Genomic DNA, 20,143 nt, shown 5'->3' with positions numbered 1-20,143 from the left:
AGAAAGAGAAGCCCATCAAACAAAACACAATATTTTTTTATAAAGTGATCACCTGCAATGAAAAGTTGTTCATTACCAATAGGAACAGTACACATTTGGCCAAAGCTATATCTCTATGAATATGATTTTCAACCACGAGATTTTTATTTATCTCACAGATCCATTGTGTAATGTAACACTGGTCACAGACACATTCTATAATGTTAATAGTCTTATCATTTTGAAAGTAGAGTAAATCCTTCCCATCAATAACCAAAACAGTTGTTTACATGATTTTCAAATCAATGTCTCACTTGGTTTTCTGACACATGTTGGCATTTCTCAGTGACAGCACTGAGGTTGCATTCTGTCATTCACACACAGATGGGAACAATGTAAACACAGAGATAGAGAGAAGAGTGAGTGTATGTATGTGCTTGGGAGGAAGAACTATCTTTTTGCTCACTGTGGAAGCTCTTTCACACCCACCTTTAAGAACCATTGTTACTGACAGTGCTTAAAGATGTATGGGAATAATCAGCCACTATTCTTCTCGAACAATACACAAAGACTAAACAAGCATTCCAACAGACAGGCCACACGCTCCATCCTGGCCTCCGCGGGACCAGGATGTCCGACACCGGGCTGAGGCAGGCAGTGTAAAGTAGTCAAACCAGAGATACAGACAGTCCATTTTCCTAATCACCAGAGCGCAGAGGGACAAGTTTGACGTGGGACTTTCACTGAACCATGGTTTTTGTTGTTTCAGGCCCTATATGTCTATAGGAACTCTTTGTTTTTACAGAAAAAGGACGGCTCAGAAAGATGATGGGCGGTGCCAAGATACATCAGTACTTACAGACAGTTGACAGACGGTGCTGAAAACCTCAGGTTGTTGTGTTATGATGGTTTCATACCTGTTCCAGTAGCTCCAAAACTGCTCATTCAGGTAGGTGCGATGGCTTTGGTCGTCTCCGAAAGACGCCTTACTCTCAATCCAATGAACTATGTGGCCTTCAACAGCTTCATAGAGGTTTTGGTGAAAACACACGCATGCACACACAAAATAAATAAATAAAGAAAGAAAGAAAATAACAGAAGGAAATGGCATTAGATCTATGTTATGAATTCTTTGAGGCATCTGCGTTCATATTTCAGAAACGTGTTGAAATAGTGAGTGTGTCTGTGCATATTTATCCACTGGAGTCTGACTCAAACCAAGCTTATTTTGAGGAGAACGGCGCAGGGGTTTTGTCTGGGGCGACACATGGCATTTTCATGCAAAATGGGTTTGATAGCATTTGTGTGAAAAAAATAAAGCGCAAGAACGAAACGTCTGCCTTGTTATGACATTTACTTGACACTTGTCATTATATCCAATGGAACTGCAGGCATTTGGCAATCAAAGCAAACTGACCATAACCCAACCATTCCAGTCAAGATGGAATTAAATTCCTACTGTATGCCCAAAAAACTTACCAATTGGAACTTCCAGAATAATGTCGGGAGTCTTGTCATAACCTTTGGCACGCAGTTGGTTTTCATCTGATGGGAGAGTCACATTTGAACACATTTTAGAGAATTCATATTTCAGAAATAGTCTACTGAAAGAAGTCACAAGTGGCAGTTAATGTGTATAAAAGTGACAAAAATGACCTTTAGAACCTTGGTGCACTGCCTAATGACACAAAAGGAGAGTTTGACTTCCCAGTTTCCCTCTTTACCAATAACCCCAAATTAACTAGAAAAACATGAATTTGAAACTAACGCTGCAAAAATAAAAAAGCGTTCAGGGCGACAGCTCATTCGTGACACATCTTACTACGCCAGCGCACAGCTTCAAAAGAGACAAGCGAGGGCCAAAAAAATAAAAAAAGGCGTGTGATTTTTCCACACACGTCAGAAAACCGAAGCTACTAGATTTGCCGAGTACTTGCTGCCACTGCACAAAAATCTATAAAGGCGTAGCTAGGCCGCGCACTCTGTGCGGCTGGCGAGGCTTCATAAAGAACAGAAAGGATGGGGTTGGCGTTAGAGCCGTCGTAAGTGTGACCCCTGCTCGCGAGGGGCTCAGCCATTGTCCTTGACTCCTGGCGCGGTTCGACCATTATCCGCGGAACACCTGATTTCTCCATTAAATCTCTGGCTGACCAGGTCATTCAATTCCGGGAGCCTGCCTCTCTATCTTCAACCAAGCTCGACTAATGGGGCGGAGGGGAGGGGGGTGGGGCGGTGGTCGAAGGTCTCTGGTGTAAGAGAGGGGTCCGGGCTGTGTGGTCTCTCTCCCTCTTTCTCTCTTAACACCTACCGGGCTGTTGACATTGTCATGCGGCGCCGATCGCCTTTTTACATCACCTTTGATTAAAATTAATGGCCCGTCCCTACTGTTGGGGAGCTTATTTCCAGCCCATTTATCAGGCCGGGCGAGGCTGCCTCTGTGGCCTGAGTGCCCAAACTCTGACAGTTTTAGAACAGTTCTCCAATACCACCCTCCACTAAGGTCAGCACTCTGAGCCCAAATAAATGATATCTTCTTAATGACAGAAAGAACAATTTCCTCTCTTTCTCTCTCTCTCTCTCTTTCTCATCTGGGCAGTGGGAAAAAAAAAAGAAAAAAAAGGGAATTTCCCTCTGAACAATTTCACACCTGGCCACTCACCACCTTGACCTAGTGTCCCTTGACAAGATGACAAAATGATAATGACAGACAATAAAAAAAGACAAAATTGAAAAATAAACAAACAAAAAATGAAAGTGTAAAAATAGGAGTCAAAGTGCTCTACTACGAGAAACTATGAGAATTAAGACAATTGAATATTTGATCAGTGAAAAAATTTCAGATAAGATCTAAAGAGATAAGACTAAAAATTTATTTTCATTTCCTATTTATTTAGCGTTCCTTTAGATTTTGGATCTGGACTGATTCTCCAAGTTCAAACATTACAGAAGTAATGTTTCTCCCTAAAATGACTAGAGTACTTTCAAATCATCAACCACCATTTCTCTCACCAATTAACAGGTGAACAGGAAATTTATATTTACATTTAAGAAACTGCAACTTGGCATTTTATTCTATAAATACTGCAGCATTATAATGGTCTGCAAAAAATACAACTTGCAGCCTATAGTAGACAAATGCAACAAACTGAAATCAGTAGACTGCTGGTGTCTGGTGTTAGTGTCTGGTGTCTGTGAACTCACCCAAGAAGGAGAGGTTCCTCTCTCTGAGTTTGTCTCGCAGGATTTCTTCATGCTCTTGTCCAATAGCACTGAGAGCATGTAGTTAAGGCTTATCACCAAACTCACATTACAACAAACATGGCTTACAACTGCCTTCCATCCAAACTGCCTGGAATTGCATTCAAAATGGCTAAGGATCACCCAAGCCCTGAATTTGACATTTGATTCACTTTTTGGTTTTTGGTCTTTCTCTCGCACTACACAAATAAACAATAAAAAATATGGCATGTAGGTATATGTATTTATAATTTCGTAAGTTTGGTTTCCATTTTGCAGTTTCAAATCCCCTGATCCTAAGAGAGGGACATTTTTACCTGTGAGAGCAGTTGCTATGGAAACAGCCGGTTACCTACGCAGGGTTGTCGTGGTAACTGCAGGTGTGTCTAAGGATTGTTTGTGTGCTACAATATATGTGTTCCTGTGAAAGGCACAATGAAATAAAGTTCTATGTCTAGAGGACAGGACAACTCTTGCTTTTTTTAGTCATACTTCGATGCGTGTATTGATAATTGATATGACCATCAAAACAACCGTTGATCTGATGATCTCACTCTAAAATATACTTTCCAAAGACACTTCAGAGCAGAAGACAGAAAGAGAAAACCTCTTTTAAAAGTCTCTACTGGGGAGGAAGTGAAAGCTTCAGTTATGCTTTCTTAAGTTAATATTACAATAACACCATCTACATCAATTCTAAGGACAACCAACCCATACGAAACAAAACTCTAAACCACAGGTGGCCTGTCAAGCTACAAGGGTAAAAAAAAAAAAAAAAAAGTTAACAGAGCCGTCTGTTACAAAATCATCTACATTTTTTGCTATCCACTGAGGCAAAGTGTGGAACATGTCCAAGAGCGCACTGAAACACAGACACATGAATGCCAATAACACAAAGCTTATTAAACTATTATATACTGATGGATATTTCTGTGAGTTGTCATTAAATTCACAACGATTGTGTGTCTCTCTGCATTTTCCTAAATGCCACTGTCGATATACTCAGTTAAGTCATCTTGTCAGGGCGATCTTAAGGAAGAGATTTTAATCTTTGACGGCCTGGTTAAAAAAAGGTTAAATGAACAAAAACAGGACGGACTGGGTTTGGCCATCTGAGTGAACAGTCAGATCGTTCTTAGAGGGGCGTATCCCCACATGACTGAGTGGGCGAGCATTATGAACCCAGAGAGTGAATGAGAGGTGATGCCAGAAGGAGAAGTGTAAAAAGAGGTAAAGAGAAGGGAATAAAGAGGGAGGGCAGGGTGGGACAGGGTTGAGTGGACAGGAACAGAGGAAAGCCCAGTGGGGTCCCCAGCTGCCTGCTCCGACGCTGCCAGGCCAGTGACCGCCCACCTTCAACGCAAACACACAGTCCCATGAGTGCAGGGTGTCACCGATGACCCGACTGTGACAGTCATGCCTGTCTATCTACCGTTCCTCTGCTTGCTCTGTGTGTGTGTGTGTGTGTGTGTGTGCGCGCGCACGCGAGAGAGAGAGAGAGAGAGAGAGAGAGAGACAGAGAGAGAGAGAGAGAGAGAGAGAGAGAGAGAGAGAGAGAGAAGAGGCAAAGTGGAGGAAAAAAAATAAGGGAAAAAAAAAAATAACTGCAATGAGATGGGGACAAACTAATGCAAGCAGACACAGAGATAGGGAAAGACAAAGGAAGAGGGAGAGGGTAGAGGAGAGCAAAGAGAGCATGTTTATCCAATGTCATAGCTGACCTGCAAAGAACTCTCCAAGGTGCTGATCATTCTCAAACGCTGCGCCTCTGTCTTGACTAAGGCACAGAGATAAACAGGCAAGAAGAAGGAGCAGAGCTCTCCAAAAGCACAGAGGAGTCTGAAGACAAGGACAGAGCCGCATACACTGCCAGCTAAACAACTCTCATTATCTTTCCATCAACTGCTATTTAGCAAAGCAGAGATGGCAGAGACAATTTGGGCTGACAGTGGAGAAGATTCTTTATACATGAAGCATTATAAATATAATCATTTACAGTTATGCTATGGCATATTTTCCCTTGAAGCTATCCTACTACCCAAAATCTCTGCACTAAAACATGAGTGTAGGGTGAAATTTGGAATGCCGCAATAGGGGTGGATTCTATGCCAGTGAAACTAATGAAATGGCATTTATGAGCACGGCTGTAAGACTGCAATTTGTTATAGCACAAAACATTACACCTAACAGAGAGAGAGAGAGAGAGAGAGAGAGAAAGAGAGAGCAGTGAGCAATGAGACAAACACATATAGATCAGACTGCATGTCTCTGCAGCCCCTTGTGACTATCTCGTCCCCCCCCCCATCCCACCCCACCCCTGTCTCCCGCATCCGCACCATCACTCCCTTCCTCCTCAAGCAGAACTTTTATGTCAGGTGACGCTCCACACATCTCATCCCCTTCAATAGCTCCTCGTCAATTTGGGGCTTAAAATTTGATGGGAGCGGATACTGTTTGATGCAGTCCACCAGTGGTCCATAACAGCAGTCATTTATAGTGCACTGAAAAAGAAGGGAGAGAAATATTACAGCACAGCAGGTGGGCGGAGTGTCCACCACACCCGTTAAACAGCAACAGGGAAGGGGAGAGAGAGAGAGAGAGGGAGTGAGAGAGAGAGACAGACGTCAGGCATTGTTGCAGCTGTTCACGTGACTGTATTAGTAAACACTAAATGCTTACTCAAAGAGAATAATACAGGGCAGGCTACTGCAACTCGACTGAGCACAGGCTCAAACAAGTGGAGCAGATTTCAATTCTGACAAACATACAGTACATATGACGAGATAAAAATACTACTAAATCAAACAATTAAAAAAAAAAAAATCATATTGCGTGAGAAAAACACACAGGCTTCGGTTATCTGTAAAATGACATTGCTCCACTCATAACGCGGGCTTCCTTCTACCTGTTCCACGTGCTTGGCCAGCAGGAGGTCAGGAATCAAACAGGGCTCCCGCAGCATGCTGTTCACCACTTGTTTGGAGGCTAATATAAAATAAACAGGTTGAAAGACGAGAAGAAGAAAAAAAACACAATTAGAATTTTTTTAAGCGTTACGTAAATATTTTACGAAGTTCATCACGTCCTGTGAAGAAGAATTGGTTTAGAGTAACTGACTAAACGTTCTTGACTATGATACATATTCATGGGGTGTGTGGGGAAGTTAATGCTTTTTTTTTTTTTTTTTTAAAAACACTTACCCAGACCCATGCACTATTTTTATGCTACTCAATTGAGTGCGAGCTAGGAGCCTATAGAGATTTGCCATAGATAAATGTTTGAGTGTGGTGGAGCTAGCGTCCCGTGTAGTTTATCTACGTTATGAAGGATGAATATTTTTGCATCCCTCACCTCATTCAAGCAGCGCTAACATTATAAATCAGAGGCCGCAAGCGGCACGATTGATTTCCTATTACTGCAAAAAAGAGAGAGGGGGAAAAAAAAAAAAAAAAGAAAAAAAAAATCCCTAAATCATTTTTTGAAGAGACCGGGATTAAATGGATTGTATCATTGTGTGACGGAATGGTTGAGACGCGTCGTTCTAATGATATATACATGCGAATGTGAGGGGCTCAGAGCTGAGCCAACCAGTTAAGCAACCTTTCCATACGCATACCGTACGCACACTGATGAGAGCAGAACGCAGACCCAGCGCTGTACCTGAGAGCTGGGCTGCACGGAAGCCGAGGGCTGGTGGGCTAATGAGAGAGTCAAAGATGAACTGTGTATTATGGGGAATAAAGATGGGAATTGGCTTTAAAAAAAAAAAAAACCCTCAGTGTTTCTTAAGTGTCGGCCTCTAAGCCCTCACTACTGTATAAGACGGCATTAACCATAAACCCTCATTACGTCAAGATGGTTGTTAAAACATATGAAACGCTTAGCACCACCTTCCCTCTCTCTTCTTCCCTCGCTCTCTCCCTCCCTCCCTCCCTCCCTCTCTCTCTCTCTCTCTCAGGTGCTACTCCCCGCATCTAATATCAAAAGGCTGGCGGAGGCATAACAAATACGGCGCTGTGATCCCCAGTCTATTCTTCCTGGTGCTAAAAAAGAGAGGGCAGAAAGACAGAGAGTGAGAGAGGAGAGAACAAAGCGCAGTCAGCACTCCACACTCTCTCTCTCTCTCTCTCTCTCTCTCTGTGTGCTGAGGCCTGCCGGGCACCAGCAGCAGTTTTATTCTTCATTTTTCTCTGAGATTGGTACCTCCACACGCAGATCTATACGCTCCTGCTCTCGCACTGCTCTGGCAATGAAGAAAGAGGGTTATATTTTCCCCTTGAGTTAGGACACCTCATGACAAATGATAATGGACAATCAATAAAGTGGGAAATATGAGGCAGCAAACTTTATGAAGCTGGGAGACATATTACTCTGCCCCAACAACACTCGTTTCCCTTAACAAAGTCACTACTCGACCGGGGCTTGATCATCTGAAGGAAAATCAAAGGGCCCACATCCACATCAGCAATATTGGCAACTTATTCCACTTTAATGGCATTCTGATTGATTTTTTTTTCCTTCCTAATGGTAGTTTTATAGATTTGACGCTGCTCCTGCAAAACAGTGGAGTGTAATAAACCTCCCTGAAGGCAAGCACTGGCCATTAAAGCTCTTGTCTTACTAGCACTCATAATTGGAGGTTGACCACCACATTTTTGGTGGTTCACACATTACACGGTATATATTGCTTGTGGAGATTTTATTCCGTCTTTTCGGATGTCCGTTTATTTTTTTTATTTTTTTTTCCCGCCCCTTCGGACGGCCGCGATAAGAGACGAATGCTCCTTCTTTTCCCTCCGTTTTCTGAGGGATGGGGTTAAAAATAATCATAAAGAGGCTGACCTTGGAGCTGACATTGCGAGGTTTGAGCCGAGCACTGACCTGATGAAAATGGAAGGCCAGGCCACTAATAAATCAGGCAGCTTTGAAAATGAGTTTACCCTAATGCTCATTCATCACTGGCTCTAATGCCATTTGCAGCGCGGGATTCTCGCCGTTGCGTACAAACGCCGCAGTAAATAACAACAGGGCCGTACACTCTCGCTTCACTGCTGCTTCAAACATCAAAATACATTTATTAAAGACACCTCCGTCTCCGTTTCACACACAAACACACCTCACACACACACACACGCACGCACGCACGCGCGCACACACACACACACACACGCACAAAGCCTTGCAGCAATACTTAACACACAACAGAACATGGTAAATACGCACCAAATTTATTGTAACTGTCCTGTGTTGGCATAAATTCTGACAGAGGAATTCTTATCTGAGGAACAGGGCTGGGGAGGAGAATACTAAAGAGACAATATAACCCCCCCCCCCCCCCCCCCCCCCCCCTTTCCGCTGGGATTTGTACACAAAAAAACAACACAGCTTCCAAAAAAAGCAAAAAGACATCAACCTTTATCAGATACAGCTAAAATGATGAGCGTAGAGAGGGAGAAATGGATATAACCTTGCATGATTTTTCTTTTCTAAGTCGCCTCATCCGTATTCTTTTTTTTTTTATTCTCTTCTCCACTAGGATGAAAAAGTCATTATCCAAATAAAAAAAATATATATATAAATGAAGGGAAAAAAAAAAAAAAAGGAGGGAACCTCATTAGAAAGTAACATTTGTTGAGGGAGGATGGTTATGAACGGTAATGGATGACAATCGTTATTGCCCCTGACGCTGATGAGCTCCTCACCAAGTTTGTTTATTAATTAAAAAACCCATTTTTTTCCCTCTCTTGCAACCCCCCCCCCCCCCCCCCTTACAAGTACACCTCCTTCCTGTGCAAACCCCCCCCCGCCCCGGATCCTGTGCACAATCCATTGAGCCACCCGAGACGCTCGTACATCAAACTTCATGGTGCAGAGGAGACAAGGGGCCCTGATAATGCGCGGCCGCTAAAGCTGATTTTCCATGATGAATCTCGGAGCATATAAATTGGCTAATATCTGAAAACATTTACAGATACTAGAGGAATTGACTACTTGTGGGAAATGATGGATGGTCTTTCCCGACAGCGGCGGACAGCTCCGCAAATCTCGGGCGGCTGCCTAAAGCCCTCATTTGATTTTCCAATTTACTTCTTTAAAATCTATCCTCTCGCTCAGGAGGAGAGAGAGGAGAGGGAGGAGAGAGAGAGAGCAAGAGAGAGAGAGAGAGAGCGAGAGAAAAAAAAGAAACACCAACACGTATTTTTTTTCTCTCTCTCTCTCTCTCTCTTGCTTCCTCTTCCCTCCTGCCAAGTGTTTGGTGGTGCTGGTAGGAGATGTGTGGGAAGAGCTAGGTCCCGGCAGGGTTAGTGGGGCAGAACTGATCTGCTTCTACCTGATTCTCAGTGATAGCGTCGAGCAGCCAGGACCTGCCAGAGATGTTCGGAGGGTTAGCCCATTAGACTGCAGCGTGGCTGGCTTCAGTTCCTCTGCTCGAGAGGAGTAATTAGTACACTTGTCAAGGCAAGTGCCACGCAAGGCCGCTGCTTACATCACCCAAACCCCTTCCACCTCCTCCCCCCACCTACCACCATTACTATCACTCCTCCATCCCTCCTCTCTCTCTCCTATCCACTAATGAAGTGTCTTTCGCTCTCATTATTCAAACCTCACACACACACACACACACACTCTTACACACAAAAAAAGCTGCAGGAAGCCTGGTGTACTGTCTCCAGTAATGAGTCTGTGCCGACTGCAAGCGCCGGCAGAGATCCTGATAGATTACTATAGCTCCCCTTATATTAGTGGATACATAAGATTAGTGGTATTGTATCTCAAAATCACACACACACACACACACACACACACATACACACAGACGCATCATTCCATTCAAAGCTCTGGTGACGATAAATCGTAAGCAAGTTCAATCTCATAGTTCTAAAGCGTGTAGTAAGGATCTAATCTCATGTAAAGGCCTTGGGAAAACAGAAAAGGTCAAACAGCCAGCAAAATTGCCTCTTCAAAAAAAAAAGTGTATCTAAATCTAAGGGCACTTCAAATCACGTCAGTAAAGGATATTGGGGGAGGAGGGAAGGATACTAAGAGAGAAAGAGAGAGAGAGAGAACAAGAGGATTAACCCATTCAATAACACTCTGTTGGTCGGAAGACACTCTATAAGTGACGTATAATCTCTGAATGCACTAAAACAATGCAAGCAGCCAACAGAAGGCAGAGATGAGTCATACTGCATCTCGGTTCTCACTGGCATTAGTCTTTCCATAAAGGCTACCCTGCACTGTAGAAGACAGTCAAACACACAGTAGGATTCCAACTCATCTTACATGTTTTAATCTTATAAATACATAAGATTGATATGTGCATCGTATAAACACACAAGCTCAGCCTAGACTGCCTATTGCCTACCGTGTGTAGAATATGGCTTAAATTGCTGATTTATGTGTATGCATAACACAGAAAAGTATTAACTGTATACAGTCGTAACATCGCGGCAGCCAAGAGGATGTGCCTCGTCCTTCCCAGTGCTGGTGCTGTGAAAACACAAGCATTATAGATATTGATATCATATTCAATACGTGATGAAACTGTTATGGATATATTGATTTATATTTACACAAGGCCAAAACCAGTCATCACAACATGCTTGTTTGATGCTTTAGCGTTGGACAGAGAGACACAAAGGGGCATGCGCACAGACACACACACATACACACGCAAAGACACACAGAAAAAAGAGAAAGAGGCGAGAGCGTTTAAAAGTCTACATTGATTGGACTGAAATGACTGTATAGTTCCCATAGTCCCAAAGGTGCAAGTGGTGGCCCTTAAATGTAAAAAGAGAAAAACAGGAATAAAAAAAAACAAAAAAAAAAAAACAAGCCTCTCCCTGCAAGACAGGAGCAATGTCCTTATATAGAAACCTATTGATCCGTGCAGTCCACTACACACATGCACGCGCACACACACACACACACACACACAAACAAAGTGAGGTCTGGTCAAGCACGTGAGAAGGGGGGGGGGGGGTGGTGTTGTGATGAATGTGCCTGCCAATATCACTGAACAAACCTGTTAGCTAATTGCCACCAAAGACAATTATCCTGGCATTGTTTCATAATGGAAACACATTACAAAACTCTAATATACACACAGGGAGATTCAAAGATTTGACCGCGTAGCCCACGTGCACAGAATATCATTGCCAGAGGCCAGGTAGGTCACCACGGAGACGGGAGAGGAAAGGCCATGTCAAAATAGAAGTCACCCTCACCGAGAGAATCGGACACGGTCCAGCAATAACACAGCTTTGGCTTGGTTTCCAGGGAAGGAGAAGTTATAATAATTAAGAATGCAGAAGAAATCAGTTTGGAAAAACATTGGGATTATTTAGTGCGATTTTTCTTTTACAACAGAAATTCTGGAAGCGTGACACATTCCCTCTAGAGTGCAATTTGACAGAGCTCATTCACACTAACATTACATGTTTAAAAAAAATTCAAGCAGCAGAGACTTCTGACCAAGACAAAATAATATTTTGCTAATACATTTTAATAAAGGGCAATTCATCTGCTTCACTTTCCACAGTCAGAGAAAAAAAAAAAAGAACATAAGCATGTGAACACAGACATTTAGAAAAATGTGAAAAATCATCTCCTGTATCCTTTTTCTTTTTTTTTTCCCCCTTTAGCCGATGTGTAATATCGCAACATCTCTATAGATTTTTCTGGAAAGTGTGTGGGGTAGGTCCACAAATCAGGACAGAGAGAGACATGGCGAGAGACTGGATAGAAAATGGCTCCTGTGAAAACACAAGCTTGTGTTTTACACGTACCTCGGACTACTATTTTGACAAGCGTTGGATACCAGCGGGTCCAAAGCAATCACAGGCTTTGACTTTGATAAATGGCTCTGCTGTGGCGAAGTTGAAAATAACACACATCCACTTTCATCTCTTTCCTGATTAAAGCGAAGGAGCGCAGTTTTGACACCATGTGATTCGCTCATAAAGCATCTACTGCCTGCTGCTTTCCTGCCAAGATGTGTCCATTGAAATGATATTGAATCTTTGTGTGTGCATGAAAGATACTGTTTGCTTGTGTGTGTGCGTGTGTGTGTGTGTGTGTGTGTGTGCTTGCATGTGAGAGACAGAGAGAGAGAGACAGAGGGGGAGAGAGAGAGGGAGAGAGAGAGAGACATAGATAGATGGATAGAAGGGAGAGGTTTAATTCATTTAGATGAATGCTCTGAGAAACAAAAGGATGTCAGGCTGTACTGCCATCACTTGAGAATCAAAAGGGGGAAAAAAAATGAAAGCAGGTAAGGACAGATAAGCCTGCTGACAAACAATTATATTTTTCTGAAAAATGTCACAGATGTTCTGTCTTCCACCACAAATATGAAGGAGAGATTTCATTCAAGAGTGGCAAAGAGACCACAGATCTGGTCTGTCAAAGAAAAAAAATAAACAAAGTGAAAAGAGGGAATGATGAAAAAATGCACAGAGTCTTTCCCCCCCCCCAATAACACTGCACAGCCACAAAACAAGATTCACTCCATAGGCTAGCATACAGAGGATAGCCTGGTATCCCATCACAACTATGCTATTCAGAGCTAACTTTCAATGTCTCATCGTATTTTACTCATGAATCTTTAACAAGCACATCCTGAGATCTCATTCAGGCAACTTGTTATATCCATGCAGTCCACTGAGAAGCACTTTTATTATTATTATTATTGTTGTTGTTGTTATTATTGTTATTGTTGTTGTTTTTCTTGTAGCGTATTAATTTCTAACTTTCTCACAGCTGCCTGCCCCCTATGGCTCCATCAAGACCTTTCACAGGCCAGCTCCATCAAGACCTTTCACAGGCCAACTTACAGGCCAGCTCCATCAAGACCTTTCACAGGCCAACTCCATCAAGACCTTTCACAGGCCAGCTCCACTGAAGATTTCTTAAGAGTTTGGCTATAAAATTCTTACCATTAATATTCCAATGATTCTCATTTGCTCTGTGAACCCAAAAAGGCTTTGGCCCAGTCACTGGAATGTGTACTCATATTCGTAAAATACACTGGCTTTAAAAAAAAGCATATTTTTTTCAGATATTCTCACCATCACGTCTCATAAAAAGAACATAAACACAAAGTTGCTATTTGAACTTTTTTTTTTTTTGCCCCCTCCCCTCCAAGAAAAAATAACTTATTTTAAAGAAAACATTTAGCATTGTCCACTCATCGTTTGTCCATCAGCGCTACCTGAGAAAGGTTTGCTTTTTCTACCTAGCCTCCCCCACAAATCCATTTCCTTTGGTTGGGACAGGAAAGGAGAGAAGAATTATAAATAACGCTGAGGAAATGAAGGAGCATTGATCTGAACAGCAGTTAAGTGGTGGGTGGTCTGCTGAGCATATAATTGTCAGTCATCTGCCCCAGGTACCACTGGCAGGAGCCTGTCTCTCATTAGGAAGGTGTGGGCTTCCCGACAGCAGGGGGAATTAAGAGTCGGCAAAATAAAGCACCTCTACTCACACACTGAGTCTTCCCTCTCCTCCAGAAAACGCTCCAACACCAGACGAGCCAGGAGAGAAGGTGACAAGTCCACCTGAGGAGAAATGAAACACACACAAACACACACACACACACACACACACACACACACACACACAGAACATGTGGTATGAGTATTAAGTTCGGAACCATCATTCACATTTAAGACATTAATGGAGAAGAAGTGAAAATTTCTCAGAAGAAAGAAAGATCATTTTAAGTCACACCTACGCCAAGCATTTCACAGCCTTATGAAGGGCTCTTACATTAACGTCACTGTTAAGGGAGCCGTAATCCAGTCGCCGAGAGAAGGAATTCTTAATCAGACTCAACTATATTCGACTATTTAAGAACTTGACCTCAGTCGACAGCTTTAATTAGCATTCACTGAACTGCTCTGAGTCTGAAGCACAAGTCTGCTTTCACCTTTTGTTCATCAGGGCAAAGAAATGGGGACTTTCTGCAATATCAAGGTTAATTTGTTTGAATAACTATCTTATGGCCATCCCTCTCTCATATTGTTTAAGTATTTTAATAGTCTTTTCTTTATATCCATTACTTTTCTGTTCAATGATCCACCTGTGAGTGACTTAACCAGTAAAATGAAATGATCTTTTGATTCTAATTAAATAAGAATAGAGACTGCATCAAAACAAGACTACCCCTAGAGAAGCATCACTCTTATACTTATCAGGCTATCCCAGTTTTAGAAATAGGTACCTTTTCATCAAACCAAAACACAGCAAATTTACTGATTAATGTCCAAACATAAAATCCTGCAGCGTTTTAAAGAGCACATTTTAGGGTTGTTTCTTGCTCCATGGACACCAGTATTTTCCCAACCACTTGTGAGAGGGCATCATTTTGATCTCACAATTTCACAACTTGCTTTCACACTTGCATTTACTCTGGAAAGTGTGCATACCAGTGACTACATACAAAAAGAAGTGTCTATACATTCCACAGTGTGAAACGCTCGAAGTCTGCCGAACATCGGTGGATTTCCTCTTTTACGTTTTTACTCCCACGTTACAAAGGGACAAGGAGGGAGCTCTCTGAAGCAGTACGGAACCTCCCCGCATCACAGAGGTAGCTGTGAGGGACTTCCAAATTGTAGCTGAGTAAGTCTTTGAAGGTCCACCATGAAAAGAGGGACTGCTGGGTATTTCAGAGATCGAAGGTTACCTCTGACCCAGAACGGAGGCCCTATGAGTGGTTTGGAGCCATTTGACAAAGCAGAATCTACCACTTGGGTTAAGCTATGTACCCTCCACCTCTCCTCTTTCTAGGTTTTACATAAAACGTGATTTAAAAAAAAAAAAAAAAATCATTGCTACACAGCAGCGAGACAAATGCAAGCCCCCGTGTACATTCACACACACAATCATAATAAGGCACACTCTATGCAGGCAAGAAAAAGCAAAACAAAATTATCAGACAAGCCTCTTTTAGATCATTAAACATTTTCAGTGTCTTTACGCTTTTTTTTCCCCCCCTCCCCTTGGCTCTCAGAGTGGCTAATATTATCGCTAGAAAGCATTACTTGTCCTTGTTAGCATAATTGGGGCCCAAAAGTGAATTCTCTCTCAGCTTATAACACTATCGCTGTGTTTAATCTGCTCTGTGATCTTTCCAGGAGCTGCTGCGAGCAGTCGGCGCACAACACAAAGAGATTAACTGGCAGTGCTATTTGTTAACATCTCCATAATTCTGCATAGAGAATACAGCTTTGCCAGAGACCAAACATGTCTATAATTATTACAGAAATAAGGAGACAGTATTCATCTCCATTAGCGATCCGAGGTTTGCTTTTTGAGAGAATTCTCTCCGCTCCTCTGTAGCCCAAAGGTTTCCAGCTTTCTCTCAACCATACAACCCCAGCCTCTATTCTCTCTAATCTCTCGTTCCCTGTCTCTCCCTCCCTCTCTCTCTCTTTCTCTCGCTCTAGCATTTAGAAATTGCAAAATAAGGAGACTAGGGCAAACTGGAGTAACCCACATCAGAGCTGACAGGTTGAGGAATGGCAGCATTAGCTAAGGTGGGTCGTCCTGAATAAGAGTTCCCTGATTAGTTCAGCTACCTGAATCTCCCTAATTTTCATATTAATCACCAGGACCCCTCTCTCCACAGACAATTCCTTGCACTCCACCGCTGTGCTTAAGTAACATTAACAGACCCCTGAATCATTCCTCATACTCATCACCGGAGAAAAGATACAAATTAGTGTCTCCTGAAAGCTGCGATGAACATGTATAACACACTGTTCAAATGTTCTGCATGTGGGTTTTTTTTCCTTTTCTTTTAAAAATTAGAAATTCTCAGAGGAAAATGCCAGACGCACGATTTGAAAAATAAATCATACACGCAGAGCAATAAAGTTTGTGAAAACCGTGCTAATTCCGGAGGTTTTTTTTTTTTTTTAAATCGTTTTCCCCTTTTGGGGATATATAGTCTCATAAAAAGCCTGTGACTACATCAATTAGCCATCTACAGGGCCATGAGTGCTTTGTTTAAATGTTAAGTAGCATATTAAAATGACAGTTAAATGGTTCACAGACACTTATCTTGATGCTGTTTCTAATCCTTAGGCGAAAAAAAAAAAGAAAAGAAAAAAAAATCATTTGTCAATTAAACAGGGGATGAATAATGACAGCTGGCTTTAAGGTGTCACTGGTGCATGGTAGCTTGGCTGTTCAGATTTGAAGACTCGCACAGGATGGGATGGGATTCGCAATGCTTGATTTGAGATCGTAAAAAAAAAACAGAAAGAAAAGAAAAATCTAACTAGAATTTCACAAGGGCAATACAACCAGCCTGTTACATAGTCAAGAGGAGTTTTATTCAATATATCACCAAATTGTCAAAATTGCTGTTCAGACCAATTAATTTCTGCCCAATTTAGTCATCATCTTCATCTGTCTTCACAAAGGTCACAAATTGTTCCAAAAAAAGAAAGAAAGATGCATCTTTGAGATAAGCAGTTGCACTGATTTGATTTATTCAGCATTTTTTATTGAGAATCTATTGAAGTGCAGAACAGGCCATTTGAGGAGAGGTGAGGTCATTCAGGGCCAGCATATTACCCCAGTTCATCTCCACTATTCTCATTATTATCTGAATAAACAGCAGACTTGTGGCTTTCGTAGACTGCATTAGGATGAGCAGGGGGAATGGAGAGGGTGTGAGTGAAGAACTCTTTAATGCGCGGCATGGCAGACGCCTTCTCCCTGCCCATTAAACCTTGAGAGTAACCCAAAGTTAATTGTTAATTTGCTGACTTGCTGCAATACACAGGAGATGCTGGATAGCTCATTCATTCTCATTAATGTGATATGTGGGAACTTGCCCGTGTGTAACACTTTAATGGTCACAGCATCTAGCCGTTCTTTTTTTTTTTTTTTTTTTTAATAATACAAACACACATTTTCTGCCTCACTCCATCCCTCCACCCCACCCTACCCCCCCAACCTTTTCTAACAGTTCACTCAAACCTCTCCAACATTAGCCCCCACACTCCATGATGTGGAGGCATATGAAATTATCATTAAGGGCGTTTCAGTCAAATTATACAAAAAACGAATATGTTGAGGACATTTTAGTGGCATCAGCATTGTCAATGATGGGCACGTGTGAGCTAATGAATGTTTTTCAGTTTGAGAGCAGATTTTATTATGTGAGCAAGAGTTATAAAAAAAAAAAGGACATCTCCTGTGACCTTCAATTGTCACTCACACCTGTTTCTGACAGACGCTGCAACATTTATGAATGTCAATTATCAATTACAATAATGATACAAAAAAGTATTTTTACATCTGCCTAAAGAGGAAAAGAACTAATTGCATTAAATAATTGGTTAATAGATGGAACCATTTGCCCAATTTTCATAAGTATTAACAGGCAGGGAAAAAATGCAGAATAGCAAACGAGTGCTTGAATCGTTGGGGCTATTCAGAGATAATTATGTTTGTACCAAATTCAGCTGCGGACTTGCCTTAATGCTTTAAAAGAAAAATAAACAGACTGAGACGCTGAGAGCGAGAGAAAGAGAGAGAAACTGGTAAAAAGAAGAAATAAGGTGAGTGGTGAAGAAAAAGAAATAAAGACAGAGAGAAGGAGACGAGTGGATGGAAAAAGGGTAAGATATATATGTGTGTGTGTGTGTGTGTGTGTGTGTGTTTATACTGAAAGAGAGAGACAGAGAGAGAGAGAGAGAGATGAAACCATTACCTCATTGGCTATCTCCAAGAGGACAGGAGCTGAAGGACGTATCTTGGCTTCGCTCAGGTACCTTCATTACAACAAAGAACAACAGAGACGAAAGACAACAAAACAGGAGGAGAGAGAGGACAACAAGATCAGGCCAGTCAAGACATGTTAATGTCCCTAATGGCTTTGCCCTCTAAGGCATATGGCAAGCTTGGTGAAGTTCAAACAGTAGTGCTCAGAAGCCACAAAGTCTCCCAAAACAAGACAGGCATGATAATGAAGAGAAAAACAGCTAAAACCACAAAGTGCTGAAACATCCTATGCAGAAGGTAATCTTTGAGTTTTGTTGTCATGTAGCAGCTTTCTTGCACAAACACAATGGGATTCACACACCATATCAGGCTAATTAAAATGGGCATTTCAAAAGAATAAAATAACACACACGTTCTTGCCTTTCGTAGGCTTTCACTTTATCTTACTTCTTGTTTGCTTTTGCACGTTAAAAAATATACAGAACAGAAAAATCCTAGTGTTTAAGAACTCATATATTCATATTTTGCTGGGCTGCATACTTGTATAGACTAAGTGGTTATGGGTAGAAATCTGGCTGGGCTTGTGATCTGTTTGGAGAAGATCACAACTGTCCGCCTGCCGCATCCATTTGACACACTGGTCCAGTGGTTATCAGGTGAACGGACTGACACCTACCTTTGGTAGTAGCCTTCAACCACATCTGGGGCATGGTGTCTCAAATTAGTTCTTTTCATCTTTTTCTGAAACAAGTGAAATATGGAAGCTGCTTACATTTCGAACGAGAACGACACTTTAGTCTCACATAAACAGCATGACATCATTTAGAATACTTCATCATAAAAAAAAAAAAAATCCCAAAACATAATACATTGTATGGGGGTGGGGGAGGGGGGGGGTTCTCCAAAGGAGTCAAATAATGGCTGTACTGTGCCCTAAATCAAACACACTGAATCACTTTGCCTGGGCTGCCCCTGTGTGTATGAACAAGCCAGAGAGAGGTCACAATCATTGAATCTCAATAAGTTGTGGAGGAGGTCAGCATGAGTCAAGGCGAACCTTGTCACACATACCACTCCCACCCGAGTCATTCTTACTATTAATTTCTACTACAAGAGAAACGGCATCCCATTTTGGCTTGGTCTCTTTTTTTTTTTTTTTTTTTTTCGCTTAAAGCGACACAATTGCCACTTTATCCATGAGGGAAAAGAAAAGAAAAGAGCACTGCTTAAAAAACAACTTATTTAAAAATTACAAAAAAAAAAAAAAAAAGAAAAAAAGTAATTCTACCGGGACACAGCACGTGAGTGACACCTGTCACGGAAATGATGAATGACTCCATTTTGTGCCTCTGCAGCCTTCTGCCACTCCCGGCAACGGCCATTTATCATCATCTGCTGTCAGCCGCGGAAAACGGCAGTGACAGTGCGAGTCAGCAAACATTTAGCACGCCGAGCAGCACTACACGGGGAAATTATTATTGTCAGAATAATAATGGTTTAGCATAATTTATTACAGGTCCACCAAATAAGCAGAGGCTAGATGTTATTAGACAGATGGATGGGAAGGCTTGGCAGGATTCCACTGAGACTGAGGCCGAGCCTTCGACGTTGAGAAGAAAAAAAAAAGGGGGGGTGGAGGTAGGGGGGTGGAAGAGTAGGAGGATTGGGGGGGGGGGGGGCATTCTCCAAACCAATCAGAGAGCTGGCAGTTCAATTACAAAGAAATAAGGGGACATTCATCATTCAATTAGGCACCTGTCAGGCCTCACAAAGGAAGAAAACTTCTAACCTGGTACTCCAGGGAGAAGATGCTCAGAAGAGTGGACGGCGAATGACTGGAACAAATAAAAAAAGGACAAAGTTAATTACCAGAGTGCATTGCACAGAGACAAAGGAAGAGAGGTGCTTCAAAGCTGGGGCCGGCTGCCCTGTAATCTAAAAGAACATGAAAACAAGTGTGGCAAAGTTGTTCCAGATGAACACCTCGGACAAAGGATTCCTGCCGTGATGCTTTTCCAGGGGAGGGTCTGCAGTTACGGCCTATGAGTTTGGTGTGAAATGAGAGACTATATAGGGACTGCCCCTCCCCCCCCCAACCCCCCCAACCCATATCACTATCTCAAGAACACAATAACCTATCGTATCTGATACTTGCTGCAACTGCATCCTTCAGTCTCTCAGT

At 42.1% G+C, this 20,143-nt stretch overlaps 1 protein-coding gene across 1 annotated transcript in view; it reads right to left on the bottom strand.

Annotated features, from left to right (window-relative positions):
- The window catches only part of cdin1 (CDAN1 interacting nuclease 1), a 56,886-nt gene that overhangs the window by 25,392 nt on the left and 11,351 nt on the right, over positions 1-20,143 (bottom strand). Inside the window, exons 3-11 of the mRNA XM_030789384.1 lie at positions 19,751-19,796; positions 18,638-18,702; positions 17,951-18,011; positions 13,706-13,778; positions 6,122-6,201; positions 5,668-5,717; positions 3,181-3,248; positions 1,459-1,524; positions 897-1,002 (exon numbers count right to left, since the gene is read on the bottom strand). Coding sequence (XP_030645244.1) covers positions 897-1,002; positions 1,459-1,524; positions 3,181-3,248; positions 5,668-5,717; positions 6,122-6,201; positions 13,706-13,778; positions 17,951-18,011; positions 18,638-18,702; positions 19,751-19,796 — 615 coding nt within the window. The remainder of the gene's footprint in view (positions 1-896; positions 1,003-1,458; positions 1,525-3,180; positions 3,249-5,667; positions 5,718-6,121; positions 6,202-13,705; positions 13,779-17,950; positions 18,012-18,637; positions 18,703-19,750; positions 19,797-20,143) is intronic.

The sequence above is a fragment of the Chanos chanos genome, chromosome 1 (assembly GCF_902362185.1).
Source record: "Chanos chanos chromosome 1, fChaCha1.1, whole genome shotgun sequence".
In the NCBI taxonomy this organism is placed as follows: domain Eukaryota; kingdom Metazoa; phylum Chordata; class Actinopteri; order Gonorynchiformes; family Chanidae; genus Chanos; species Chanos chanos.
Note: the sequence above shows the minus strand (reverse complement) of the source record. Positions and strands in the feature narration are given on the sequence as shown.